At 41.7% G+C, this 14489-nt stretch overlaps 2 protein-coding genes and 1 long non-coding RNA gene across 3 annotated transcripts in view; 1 reads left to right on the top strand and 2 right to left on the bottom strand.

The window, feature by feature from the left end:
* dnaja2a (DnaJ heat shock protein family (Hsp40) member A2a) lies at positions 1–9261 on the bottom strand. The gene is made up of 9 exons (XM_063881218.1): positions 9025–9261; positions 7732–7791; positions 6494–6723; positions 6153–6233; positions 5938–6071; positions 5655–5851; positions 2856–3000; positions 2191–2318; positions 1–1116 (listed from the first exon to the last, which is right to left on the bottom strand). Exons 1-9 carry the CDS (start codon positions 9100–9102, stop codon positions 928–930), a joined length of 1242 nt encoding a protein of 413 aa, XP_063737288.1. The 5' UTR covers positions 9103–9261; the 3' UTR covers positions 1–927.
* LOC134863005 (uncharacterized) lies at positions 7855–14449 on the top strand. Its single transcript, XR_010165607.1, has 2 exons — positions 7855–7972; positions 13397–14449. It is a non-coding gene; the product is annotated as an uncharacterized LOC134863005 (long non-coding RNA).
* LOC134863003 (neuropilin and tolloid-like protein 2) overlaps positions 12331–14489 on the bottom strand; it is a 21992-nt gene continuing 19833 nt past the window's right edge. Inside the window, exon 10 of the mRNA XM_063881217.1 lies at positions 12331–14118. Within this exon, the coding sequence (XP_063737287.1) occupies positions 13393–14118 (726 nt within the window). The 3' untranslated portion in view covers positions 12331–13392. The remainder of the gene's footprint in view (positions 14119–14489) is intronic.

Genomic DNA, 14489 nt, shown 5'->3' on the forward strand with positions numbered 1-14489 from the left:
TGATATTTCAACAATTTATTCAACAACTTCATAGACATTTTTCTTAAGATGTGTGCCGATTCATTAGATGTTTGATAAGTGCGGGAACCAAAGCTTTTTTACATGCACATGGTCTCAGCACAGATACAGGCTTTATGTTCTCCTCATTTTTTAAATCCACACAGCAGCTGATGAAGCTTACAAACAACCAGTTCAATGATATACACAATAACCAATTCTCTTTTTGAATTAAAATATAAAGAAAAGGAAATAAACAAGTAAAAACCTACAAAGGAAATAAAGCTGTAAAAATCAGAAACAAATCCTACAGATGGCGCCGAGTGGAGGATACCATGAACACACGAGTCCCGAGGATCTGCACTTCACATTGCTCAGCTGCTTTGTCTGTGCATACGCATGTAGCTCTTAAATTAATTATTGTAAATACTATGAAAACAAAATGCAAGTCTCACACTCAGCAAACAAGAAACATTCCTATTTTTCGACTGATCTGGAGCTCCCATTAGCGGAGGGGAATGGTCTTTAAAGGGGGCTGACAAATGGGTAGAAGAAAGGGGGGTGGGGGTTCACCTTAAACACCAGATCAGAAGTCCTACATGGCATTCACAGGGGCAACCTTTTTGTTTCGATACATCTTAAATACAATAAATGATTTCAACCTGAAGTTGCTGTTTAAAGTGACTGCAGCTGTTTCAGGTGCAGTGGAACGTCTTTGGCTGCCCCGGTGCTGAACTCTTCAGACAAAGATCAAAAAGATCCGAGCACACGGGTGGATAACAGAAATCAGCGATTCCCCATGCCATGATTCAATGTGTCGCTTTGATCTGTGTCTGAGGAAACCCATTCACTCCGACCTACCTCCTTGTTTACTCTGCAACTCAATACATGTTGTGTGTGTGTGTGTCTGTGTGTGTGTGTGTGTGAGGACTACTGGTGGGCACATTGCACCCCCGGGCCGTGGTGGCCCCCCTCCTCGTCGGAGCTGTCATTGTAGGCCTCTCTGCGGCCCCCGCCTGATGTGCCCTGGCTGACGTCATAGTCCTGCAGATCCACCTCCTCCGTGTCTGCGGTGATGATGGGCGGGTCTGACCGTGAGGGCAGCATGTCCTCCAGCTCCTACACGTGGAAAACATTCATCAGAGCGGGGCTAAACAGAAAGTCTAGTCATTCTGCTTACACGCCAGTGGTGTCAATAGTGACGGAGACGCAGGACAAAAAATAATTAAAGAGTCCCTGTTATCCTGATTTTCAGGTTCATATTTTGTGTCTCTACTGGGAAATGTCTCCATGCCTCAATGTTCAGAAAGCTCTTTATTTTTCTCATACTGCCTGTGCTGCAAGCACCTCTTTCACCCTCTGTCTGAAACCACAGCCCAGTCTGCTCTGATTGGTTAGCTGGTTGCCTCTGTTGTGACTGGTTCGTCGCTTAAATATGACCCGACCCTTAGCCTATCATGTACAATGTGTTGGAGTGCTAGCCAATAGAAGCGCAATTGTTACGGAATGATGTCACTATGATATGGAAGTAAAAAAAGTAGACTAACGGAGGCGTTTCAGGCAGGGGGGGTATGTGGGAGAGAATTTAGGGATTTTAGCCTTGCAGAACATTAACACGCACAAAAACCTCTCTAACACACTATAGGAGAGGAGACATCCGAGAGCAGAATGAGGCCTCTCTAACACCAGTTCAACACCTTACAGTCAAATGAAAAGTGAGACCTTATTCATGAACAAAATAGCTAATCCTTGAATTTATGGGATGAATTGAGCTTCATTTCTAATCTCCAGCCTTTCAATAATACTTTAGAAATGAGTTGACTGCAGAACGTGGGGTGTGTAGGAAGGCCCACTGCACATTAACAGAGAAACCTAAGACACGAGAGCCAAAAGCTTACTGTACAGTTTCCCTGATACAAATCTGCAAAGAAACCCAACAGAGAGAGGTCTACATTTTGTTTGAGATTAAGCTTTTAGTTGCTGCCGAGGTTGCTTAATCACTCTGGAATGTCTAGCTCTAACTCTGACTCCTTAGGTCATGATATGTACACACACATCATCAACACTGGGTGAGTATGCATCATTAGATGGAGCTCATAGCTCTTTTAAGTATTGATTTCTACACATTGTGTTGTACCAAAGAGGGCTAAAAGATGATGGTCAGTTAATAGTTAAAAAACGGTAATGCTGTACCACAAGCTTCTCGGGGCTGATCCAGTTGTTCTCTGGGAACTGGACATCAAACTTGACGTACAGGTCTCCCTTCTCAAAGGGGTTACGGTACTGTGGCATGCCCTCTCCTCGCACCACCCTGACGGAGCCTGGAAAACATAGAGCATGGAAAAAGAAGAAGATTAGACAAGGTTTATTCACAAATTGAGCGACAAAAAACCCCAAACATGGTTCGCTTTATTCTTTCAGCTGAAGTTTGTCTCAAGCGGCCCTAATGTGTTGATGATGTTAAAGCAATTCTTAACCAGCTAAGTTGCACTGAGTGTTGACATGTCGCGAAAAGGAAATGATACAGGCATTGTGGGAAGTGAAAAGAAAGGGCCAGATAAGGTCAAACTAAAGAGTATTTTTGGTTAGGACAATAGATGCCAGTTCAGCTTAGATTTGTAGCACGTCATGCCCTTGTGTGGTGTTCGTAGCTTTGCATTTTGTTATGGTTCCATTGTTTTAAAATAGCATGTGCACAGGAAACCAAATAAAAATAGAAACCTGTGGGTGTGAGGAGAGTGCGTGAAACTCTTGAACCATATAAATGTAACACTTCCTTGTCCTAAAAGTAGGTGATTATGACCTTTTAATATTAATTCTATACAACTGATTGGTTAAAACAGTATGAGAGTATTAACCTGGTTCGATGACTTTGCCAGCGGGGTACTTCACAACGATCTGTCTCCCGTCTAAATGTTTGAGCATGAACTGGAAGCCGCACAGCGCCTCCACCAGCCCCAGCTTGTGGTTCATGAACAGGTCGTTACCATCCCGCCTGAATGTCTGAAAACAGAGAGAAATGGACAGTTAAAAACGGCTTTATACAAACAGTATGTATACTCATGGGACATTTCATCAATTGCACCAAATGACCAGTTCTCTCAATCAACAGACGCATCTGCTGGGAGAAGCAGCATGGCAAGCCCAAAAACTGACAGTGGAAAAAAGAATTATGTAAAAAAACCTGCTCCATTGTCCAGTTACCTACACAAAGTCTTTATGACAAAGCTAAATTGTATTTTTATTTTGAGGACAAATTAATCAGCCTGTCTACACAACAACTATGTATATTTCCAATGTTTATACCTTACTTTCTACCAGCGGCATGGCAGATACATCCACAGCACATGCGAGTGTTTCTGTAGTAACCCATTTTGCTTCCACCAACCACTCACACACACGGGCACCAAAGACAGCGCAGCCTGCTGTTCCAGAGAGGACAACACAACTTTGCATTGTCAGAGGGAACCTGATTCAGACAGAGAGTGGCGGCTGGCGGAGACCCCCTGAGTGTGTGCAGCAATTTCTAGAAATGTAAGAATGTAAGTGTGGGGATGATTTTCTGGAACTACGGCAAGATTCATTTACAAATCAAAACGGTACTGAAGATAAAATCCCCCTGGAACAATTACATTTTTGGGCTCTTGCATTCAATTCCCACAAACGTTCTTTAATCCTTTATACGTTAACTTTACTCTTTTATAATGCTGTCACTTCATTTTCACCATGGATGTGTACTAATTACATTTTTTTTTTATTAACGTGTGCTTATTTCTTTAGTTATTATGTTAGTCCACGCTTATAATATTTGCCTTTAATCTGTGACGCTGTAAATGTCCCACAAAGAAGATTTCTATCCCTGAATACACTGCTAACAAAGTGTAAGAGGATCTGTCCTCAGTTGAAGTTGACTAATGTGCCGTGTTGTGCAAAGTTAAAACATTGATATAAAAGAGGTATATTTGAGTGTCTGGAGTGACAATAGCGGGGATATATCAAACACTTGCTTTATTCATCGTGGCATGTTTCCATGTTCTAAGTTTGAGCGGTGTAACGCTCTGACAGCGCAGCGCTGTCAGGACAATCTGGCGGTTGGCACTCAAGACAGTGGAGAGGTGTGAAGCTCCACCAGCTGGACCCATCTGCCCCGACTAACTCTGACACAGAAACAGTATTTCATTTATTTTTCAACCTGGGAGATGAAGGAATCGGATTCATCATTAAACTCGTCGAGTTGAAACCAGTCTGTATCTGGGTTACTCCACAAGTGAGACAGCTGATTTGAGGACTTGTCTCCTTTGGATTCTGTCTGTCGTAATTTTATTGTCTCTTTAATTGATACACACAAGATTTATTGCAAGCTTGTCATCCTAGGAGAGGGATCCCTGCTCTGCTCAGGCTTCTTCCATTCCCCCCCATGTGTGAGGTTTCTGTGGGTTTTTCCTTTTGCGCTGCGGGAACTAAGGACAGAGTGTTTGGAATTTTATACACACTGTAAAGCCCCCTGAGAGCCAAGTCAGGAAAGCACAGTACACATCTGATGTATCTGATGCAAGTGCGCAAGGTGTTAACATTCTTGTAATATCCTTTTAGCTGCTTCATTTCCAGGACACACCTACCTTCCCTAATCTATATCCTTTAGTTCATCAAGACACACAACATTCCTGACAGCAAAGTAGAAGAATGCCCCACAAAATGCCAACCATGCAACACTGCTCTCAAATAAATGAACATTAACTAGCCATTCACTTATTTGTGTAACAGGCTGAAAGCCACAAAAAACACAAAGGGACCAAGAATACACACAGCAAACAGCAGCTGAAGCATACCATGCAGGAGCAGTGTTCTGTGATTTACAGTTACATGTATACTCACTGATCTGACCGTAATGGTAGAAGCTGTATTTCAATTTTCTGTATAACACATGTGGAAACTTTGACAATATAGTGGACTTTGACTGATACAGCATTAGCTGATAATGGTTGATGTGTGGGGATTTGCACATCTTTTGCTGCTTTACCATCTTGTCTGTTTTTGGCCAAACCCCAACAAGGCAATTCCAATCCTATAGAAGCTTTTGTTTTAGACACAAACTCGACTCATGTTCAGCCTCTTGTTAAGACAATGTATACAGAGGCATCTCCTGTGCCCCCACAGGCCTGTGTTTGATGGAGCAGCCAAGAAGAACATGTTTACAGACATATGCTGCACACATGTATGCATATAGAGAACTCAGTGCTCACAAAATGGCCTTTAAAGAATCTATCAGTGGGAAGCTGCTGCCAGGGGAGGGAAGCTGGTTTAGAGCCATGGTCATCTCTTTATCTGCAGGATATATTTAGTAACTTATAGGGATGCATGCACTGATGGCAAGTTTCAGTATCAATGTTTAGTAAAACATTTTGGTCGATGCCAATACCATTGCTGATGCTTTTTCTTGGTATTGTTTGGTGTTACTTATTTATCTTTTGGGCCTATTATTAAAGATTACAAATCTTTATATCGGTTATACCTTTTTTGCCAATGTTCGACGAATATAAATCTAACATCGGAAGAGTAACTGACATAAAAGCAAAGCGGTGTCCTAAATAAATACATTAAGTTCCCACTGACAACAGAAAATAAAGGGCAGGATAAGAGGAGTATGGACCTCCTACCTCATTCTCTTTTTCCTGTAGGACGAGGACGATGTCCCCAGGCTCAACGCCAGGCGCCTGGTCAGCCTCCCCACCGAAGGTAATTTTCTGGCCGTGCTTCATGCCTTTGTCCACGTGCACCTCCAGGATCTTCACCTCCTTGATGACTTTCTTGCCTTCACATTTTTTACAGCGATCCTTCTCACTGATAACTTCACCTGGAGTGGGTTGAAGGAGACACGGTAAGGGGGGGTACAGGCTATAAAACAGAGGAAATGCTTCATCACAGTTTAGTTGATCTTACCTTCTCCGTTACAATCGGTACACACAGACTGCATCTGTTGGACCATTCCCGGGGCCAGCTGTCTGATCATGATGCGCATGCCTCGTCCCCTACATGTTGTACATTTTTGTACGGCGCCCGTTTTGCCTCCCTGCCTGCATACATGACATGGATTCATTGTTAGAAAGGACAAACACTGCATAAACTAAATAACCAATGTCAGTTCTAAAACTTACCCACTACAAGCGCTACAGAGTACATTCTTGCTAAGTTGAAGTTTAGTCGTTTTCCCGTTGTAAACGTCCTCCAGTGTCACCCTGGAGTAAAAAAGAGTGATGGTTAGAGACTATTTAGTGACACAAGACAGAAGAGCTGGAGTACAACCAAGGACTTATAAAGGGGACTCCCTCTGGAGATGCACAATACCGCACTCAAAATATGATAAACAACAAATCCTGAGTTTTGAGTAATGTGGTTATCCATATTGGGATTTTTGATTACATTTAAATTATTTGTGCAACCCTAGTACAAGCATCAAAGTCAAAGCCTATACATCAGTTTACAAGCTTATTCTTACTTGAGCGGATGGACCATGTCCTCTCCTCTCCTCCGACCTCCATTCCTGGCACGACTCCCCTGGCCACCCATGAATCCGAAAAGTCCACCGCCGAAGATGTGGGAGAAAATGTCGTCCATCCCCGGGCCACCCCCACCTCCTTCCCGCAAGCCTTGTTCTCCATAGCGGTCATACAGTTCCTTCTTTTCAGGGTTGGTCAGCACCTCATAGGCAAAACTGATTTCTTTGAACTATGTTTTGAGAGAGGTACAGAAATTTTTTACAAGGTGTCATTTTTTACAGCATATTAAACACAGCTCAGACCTAGAGCTAATCTTTCACCTCAGCTGTTGTGTTAACAAAAGTGACCTCATTCCTGGGCAAAGCATTCTTCAGGTTGCAATTTCATACATCAGGCTTATTTCACATCTAATCCCATGCCACATAACATCCTATATAACCCTAAAAAGGTCCTGTCTGAAACCTACACCTAAGTCTGTAGAATGTCAGAAAATGTGCATAAGAATAAGCACAATGTGTACCTATATCACAGCCTAATTTTAACAAGTAATTTCATAAATGTTTAAATTTGTACACATTTTTGACAGAATCGAAATCAAACAACTAAGGCAATTCAACAACATGCCAAAAACTACAATGAATAACATAACGGCAAAGTTCAGTTGGCCCGTCTCTAACATCAAATCAACACAAATTTACCCCAAAGTTATGTGGCTGTCTCATTGACACTAGAAAGGATGAGCTTTGTAGAACACAGTTCTTATAAAAGCAAGAGATTTCTATTTTACACATACTTCCTCCAAGCTTAAGGCACTGAAGTAACGGTGTCATATTGCTAAAAATGTGATCCCTCGCTGAGACAATGGCACCATGCCATATGGGGAATGGTGGAAGAGAGGTACTAAATGTATAATGTTAACACCAATCTTCCAAAATGCTACATCACAAGCTAATGGTTTAAGATCTGTGGTGACAGGGGACTGAGGAAATGTAAAAGTGACCGAACCAAAACGCAAGCATTAACTTTTGAGAATGAGCTTTTATAAAACTGGACGTTGATGACTATTCATTATAACATCTAAAGAATGACTTAAAGCCGAAAGACAAGCAATACAATGTCTCATTTCTACTTAACCCCTCTAAAAAAAACTATTTGTGTTCCCTCCCCATTATAATTTACATGAGAAAGGTTGCTGTTAAATTACGCCCTTTGGTCCAAACTGTCATAAATATCTTACCTTGTCACCAGCATTTGGGTTCTTGTCGGGGTGGTATTCTTTTGCCAGTTTCCGGTATGACTAGAAGTACACAAAAGAGAGAGCATAATTATATAATAATCATTGTAGAAATGCGTTGTTTACTGAAATCACACACCTGTATGACTCAAATTTATGAGAAGGAACAGAGTCTACTTTTTATGCAATCACACGTGATGCTAAGCACTGACGGATGGAAAGTTTATTCTCAAGGTTTAACTGAGTAAGTGTCTATCGGGGGATTTTTATTACGAAAGACCCACTTCTTCTAACTGCATTATATCTGTGACTTAATAATCATTCTGTCTAAAAAAAACGCTACTTCAAAATGTCTGACAATTTAATCACCAATGTTTAGCATAGCGTGCGTATGCTGATTAGCATCTCTCGCTAACCAGAGATGTCGTTAAGAAATTGCGCTATTTTCCTTCAAGTCAAGCGTTGATAAAATGGGAGAGTGAAGTAAATATCTTTCACCTATGTAACGATTTACACCAGGTTTAGCTCGGATTGAGATGGGCAAGATAACACGCAATGATATAGTGACGTTAGCTCATCAGCTAGCGGAGTTTATTTTAGTGTTAACAATGTAACAGCACATTCATTTTAGCCTTATATCTCCTGAACTGGCTGCAAGGGGATACAGAGCATCGACTCCCACAGAAAGTGAAACAGTAAAATAGCATAATTATGGACAACCAATAACAGCAACGTTACTGTATGGTCAACTTGACATTCAGTAATGCAAGGTTCAACGTTGACTTCTTAGAATCATTTCTTTACACCATAGATGTGTCTTTATCAGCAAGCTATCTGATAATAGTTTCTAGCCATTGGGACATACTCACTACATGTAATGTTACCTGTTTCTAGAACCTTCGACAGGCTTAACGTTAGCTAGCTGACAACATGACAAACACCTGAGCTAAAGCTAACGTGAGGTCAATCGCCTGATTCGTAACGTGACAAGCGGACTAACTCAATGTCGCAACTCCGCCGTTGCCTAGTTGATTGTTCGGTTTAAAACTAGACGAAAATCCATACCGACTGTTGCTGAAATTAAAAGAACTCCTGATGTTACAGAACTCATGAAGATTTAACATTACAGCCGCATCACCACATGACCATCCAGGCCGGTTAGCATGTTAGCCTAGCGTGTTAGCTAACTAGCTTACTGTGCATAATAACGCATTTCCTGATTGTAGCAATTGTCACTCTCACAAACATTAACCTGGTGTAATTCCGTGGTTTGTTCAAACCTTTCTGCGTAATTACCTTCTTCAGCTCGTTCTCCGTAGCGTTCGGAGTCACACCGAGAATATCGTATAGTTTTGTGTCTACTACAGTCGCCATGGTGTTGCTGTGGATGTTGCTTCAGCAGGGAGGAGGGTGGACAAAGAGAAAGAGCCGGTGGAAAATGTTTTTGCTCGCCTCGTGTTTCAGTTTCCGGGAAGAGCGATGATCCGTGTGGGCCGCTGCTGCCTCCAGGCTGCGGGTACACCACATTACTGCTTATTGAAAAACGTAACTCTTAGCATGTGACGAAAGTAACATACTGAATCATTATAGTGACAAACGTTTATGAAAGAAGTACTTACTATGTTATTTAGTATGTACACAGAAGGACACAACATGGTTGGACAAATAATGACTTAAAACTTAAAACAACAAGAAGCTTTCTCAAAATATTAAAAAGCATTTGTCATTTATTTTGAGAAACAATATATTTTTGAGGTTCTCAGTAATTATTCTGAAAAGTAGCATACTAAGTCATTACATTTGAGTTACTACGTAACTAAAAGAAAATGTGTCATTATTTTATACTAAACCATTATTTTTGACATTATTCTCGAGGTAATCAATCAGAATGTTATCCTTATAGACTTATTAAGTAATAATTATCTTATTATAAGATATTATTAAAAACATTGTGGACAAAGTTTCTTATTAAAAGGATGTATGGGATCCTTTTTCTCATTACATTGGTTGGAATGAGCTTCCGTACATCACTCCTAATAAGAAGTGAACTCAATTGTTTTTCTACATAATTGAATTGAATCAGATAACCATTATCCTTACACCTCATTATGGTTTTCATCTGCCTGCGTGGCCCTTGAACATTTAGCTGTGAGATGGATGGCTGCGGGGATTTGTACTGTGTTATTTTCCTGCATGTAAGGCCCAGCTGTGAAGTGTCATATGCCTCAGGTGTGCTCTGCACCTGCTAACCTGCTCCTGTTTGTACTTGTGTACTTAGTTTTCACTTTATATGAATTCAGTGAGAGTAAAAAAAAAAAAAGAAGCATATCCATTGAATGTAAACTGGATCTTAACAGCCATCTTAAATGCCCATGTTACATTGACGTAACACTATGTTATAGAATGTTCTAAAAGGTTTTTTTTTCTTCACCTTAGCTTGTACAGATGTATAGATATTGTAAATGATTTGGAAATCCTCAAAACAATAACTCTTGCAGTTTTACTTGTAATGTATTTTGCAGCTTATTATTTTAATTGTGTACATGAATAATGTATAGCAGTAGTTATGAAGTGATATATTACCTTGAATATTCATCAACTAATTAACATAAAGCTTAAATAACAGTTTACATTTAAAAAAAAATCTTTAAATGATTATTGAAACCTCAGCCAGCAAAAATGTAATGTAGGTTTATTAACATAAATGTACCTTTAGGCTCCTGGAACTACATGCATCAGTGTCACAGTAGATCACCAGAGCCTGATGCATGCAGCCCTCTGAAGGTCACATCTTTATAAAAGGGTGCCTTGAGCATTACACAGGATTAATACACCAGGACAGCAAAGGAAAGGGTGTTGAATATGTGCCTGCAATGAATGAGATACCGACAAAAAAATCTCCAAAGATTATTCAGTTCAAACACGTTTTATGGTTGGCAGTCAACAGTATTGGCACTATCTTTATATACAGTATTCTTTGAAGCAGAACTCATTTTAATTTAATCAATGCTTTAATTTTTTTGCTGATTATACAACTTTATTCGACGCAATCCAGCCAAGGCTCCGTCTCATCTCAGTCTGCCTTTGATGTTTTCCAATTATCACTTCGTAATCAGACTAGTTTTGAATGCAGGATAGATCGTGACCACCATTGACTTTTCTCTCTTTTCTCCTCTATATTCAAATGTTCAGGTTTATTTTTGTATTGTGTTCCTCTAATGTGATGTTTCCATACTTTAATGTCCAGAAACGTATTCATTTTTCTCACACTGCCTGTGCGGCTGCACCTCTCGTCAGCCTCTGTCTGAAACCAGATCCCAGTCTGCTTTGATTGGTTAGCAACCCGGCTCTGTTGTGATTAGTCAACCACTAGGAGATGTCTCGCCCCTTGGAGCGTCATGTACAACATGTTAGAGCGCTAGTTACATAGTGATATGTGTATGTAGGGGGGGAGTGTGTTGGAGAGAAACTTCCTCTGGAGGAAACATTAACATGCACAAAAAACAGACACTTCATGAAGGGGAAAACCACAAAAAGCATAATAGGACACCTTTGGATCTTCAAATAGCTTTCAAATTATACTTGCTGAGTCATCCAAACACTTTGGCTCGGCATCCGACTGCTTCTTGTTTACGATTTTAGGATCCAAATCCAAATATTGTGCAGCCAATCTTCATGTGTGTCAGTGACTATGGAGAAATCCAGTTTAATCATGCTGCCTGTAAACTAACTTTGGGTTAGACCCTGTATACTTACCTATTATGCCTTATCACCAGACACATTTTGGACTGTATTTGTTCTGTTCTAAACAGTTGAATGGATCAGTCAACAGTCGATTTCAGTGTTGATAAAATAGCCATCTTAAAACTGGTTTCAGGAACCTTTGAAATGACCTGTAAACCCTACAGCCAGATTCTTGTGTTCTACTGCAGGAGATTTTAAAGTTTGGTGTTTTTCATGATTTTTGTTCCTATTTTAAGTCTTTCTCATTGTGTTGTTTCTGTTATGCAGATGGTGGTCTTTTTCTTAGGTCAACGAGAGCTAAATCTCAATAACACCATCTGATTAAACTATAGAAACGATGTCAACATATTGCTATAAGACTAAATATGCTTTTCGTAATGCATATACAACTACCCTAAACCATGTTGAGGACTACACATTTTCAGCCAACGCCACTGCTCCTGTTATCCCACCGGTCCCATCGCTCCAACCAAGTCTCCTCCTCCTCCACCACGCCCATACATCTCACACAGGGTCTCCTCCATGCTCCTTTGAGTAGAAAGCAGCCAGTTGAGGTGGTTCTGGCACTGAGTAAGGATGCCACCTGGCTTCCTCCCTAGGGAGCTGGTTCAGGCAGCTGGGAGGAGACAAGAGGGGCCGACCCAGGATCAGGTGGAGGGATTATATCTCCCTGGGAGCATCTTGGAATCCCCCCTGGTTAATGTGGCCAGGGAAAGGGAAGGTTGGGGCTGGACATGCTTCATCCACCCTCTCTTTCCAAACAATTTGTGTCTTACCTTGTTGTGATATCTCCATTTTAAGTGTGTAGCCATTTATCTTGGTGATAAAAAAACAGCTGATACAGGGAGGTGAGTAAGCTCTCATTTAATTCAACAGAATGAAATAATACAACCAGTAGTTAAAATCAAAAATCAGTCCCATTGAGGCTACATGTCTGTCTCGTCATGGAAACAGGTTGTGCTTGTTTTACACACTCAGGAGGGGAATTGAGAAATTATATTTTCTCTTGCTAAGGAGGTTTGGGAGTGGGATGGTTGCTATTTTGATTCAGTCCAGGACTCACAACCACACATTTTTATATTCCATAAATGATCACTCATAGCCACCATATGCTATAAAGCTCACAGAGCAGGAATAGACCTTTCTCTGTCTGTATTTCTTACTAAAATAAGTCTCTACATGTGCTCTTCCTGAGGAGAGACAGAATGGAGTTTACCTTCCCTGTATGTGTAAGGTAACCATTAAAATTACACAATTATTATAGTAATATCACATCGTTAACATCATCATTATCATCCTCATCATCCTCATAAAATCATCTGAGCAACATCTGTAAAAGATTAAAGAGTTCAAAGCCAAGCGTCACCATGAGGCTGGATATATACTGGTTTTAACAGTACAGTACACTGACAAAAATAAAGACTCAAATGATTAGAAGACGCACTATATATCATATATCTGTGCATGGCAGGTGAATAAATGTAGAAACTCAGTCTGGGGCATGTCTTCATCTTGCTTCTCTCCTTGTTTCTGCCTGGTTACCTGCTCGTATCGGCTCCCAAACAGAGAGCAGTCTGGGTCTGCATGCTAGAACCCTCTTCTTATCAAACGGCGAAATTACATTTGTATTAGACCGGAGGAGAGAGAAGAAGTCTCCTGCACCCTACATCGTTCAGAATCCTTAGTCATGGAACCATAAGTCCGTTTTTTGTGTCTTTTGGATCCTTGATTCCCAAACCTTCAGGCGAGAGTTTGAGAAGATCCTTAAGTGTGCAATTATCTTATTACTATTTAAAAAGCAAAGGCAGAAGTGGGAAGAGGAGTGATCAATTTAACATTATTGTGACCCTCCTGTCTTCTCTTCTTCTGTCTTTTCTCCGATGAGTGAAATCCAAACTTTTTCTGCATCCCCTTCCCCGTCTAGAAGTCCATGGACATGGAGCGCTGTGATGGGTCAACTATTGTGGTGCTGTTGCGAGCGCTGTTTCCGCGGACACTGAGGGTGCCGCAGGCTCCTGCCATCCCGCCGCCGATCCCTCCGGCGATGCCACTGGGCCCAGCCATGCCCACTCCTCCCCCCATACCCATACCCATTCCCCCTGCCATTGCCACTCCTCCTGTGATCCCCACTGGTCCTCCGATCCCTCCTCCTGCAATCCCTGACGCTCCTCCTCCCATCGTTCCCCCCGTGGCTCCTCCTATGCCGCGGCCATAGATCTCACACGGGATCTCCTCCGTGACGCGGTCCTCGATGACCTGCTGGTCGCAGTCGTGAGTCTGTGAGTGCTGCTTGTAGCCGTAGCAGCTCTTCTTGTAGCTGGACGTGGAGTTGAACGTCTTCATGGGTGGGGGCTTGGAGAAGTCGTTGTGGTAGGACAGCTCCATGGAACTGAGGGTGGTGCGGCTGTGCTTCATGCTGCCGCCGCCGGTCGCCATGGAGCCCTGCGAACCGCAGTGGTGCTCGTGCACGCAGCGGGACATCGTGGAGGAGCGCCGCAGCTTGTGGAAGCTGTCCAGCTCCTCGGACAGGTCGGCCATATCGGAGGAAATCTCCTTGTCACGCAGAGAGAAGAGCTCGTAGTGGGGCGGGTCGAACACCTCCTGGAAGCCCGCCTTGTTGAAAACACCGGGCCTGCGGGCTACCACCTGGAAGACAGGATATCCATTCAGACAGTTACGTTTTAAAGAATAGAAAGCCGCTAGCATCCACATTGATACAGAGGGATGTCTGAGATTCTGTGTACTGATCATTTGAGCAACGTTTGAAGCAGAGGCTGATGATAGTTGGTTCTGTATTTGTGTCTATGTTGCCAGACCACTGTACATCACATCTGATTATGTTTGACAAAGACATATATCATAGTAAGATTTGAAATCCAGTTTTCAGGGCTTTCATATTTAATGTTTACAAAGGTGGTAGGATTAAAGGGGATGAAAAGCAATTTCCACCCAAATATAAAGACTTCAAAATCCTTTAGTTTTGAGTATTTGTGTTATTCCTTTCCTTTTATTAATGG

Source organism: Eleginops maclovinus, chromosome 4, assembly GCF_036324505.1.
Source record: "Eleginops maclovinus isolate JMC-PN-2008 ecotype Puerto Natales chromosome 4, JC_Emac_rtc_rv5, whole genome shotgun sequence".
Taxonomy (NCBI): domain Eukaryota; kingdom Metazoa; phylum Chordata; class Actinopteri; order Perciformes; family Eleginopidae; genus Eleginops; species Eleginops maclovinus.

What these genes read in the sequence shown, in the direction of transcription:
- dnaja2a (XM_063881218.1), bottom strand. Translation starts at nt 9,102, where the DNA reads ATGGCGACTGTAGTAGACACAAAACTATACGATATTCTCGGTGTGACT. An exon ending in GACATGGTCCATCCGCTCAA is followed by an intron (nt 6,234 to 6,493) that starts GTAAGAATAAGC and finishes TTTTTACTCCAG; the next exon opens with GGTGACACTGGAGGACGTTT. An exon ending in TCAGCCCCGAGAAGCTTGTG is followed by an intron (nt 1,117 to 2,190) that starts GTACAGCATTAC and finishes TTCCACGTGTAG; the next exon opens with GAGCTGGAGGACATGCTGCC.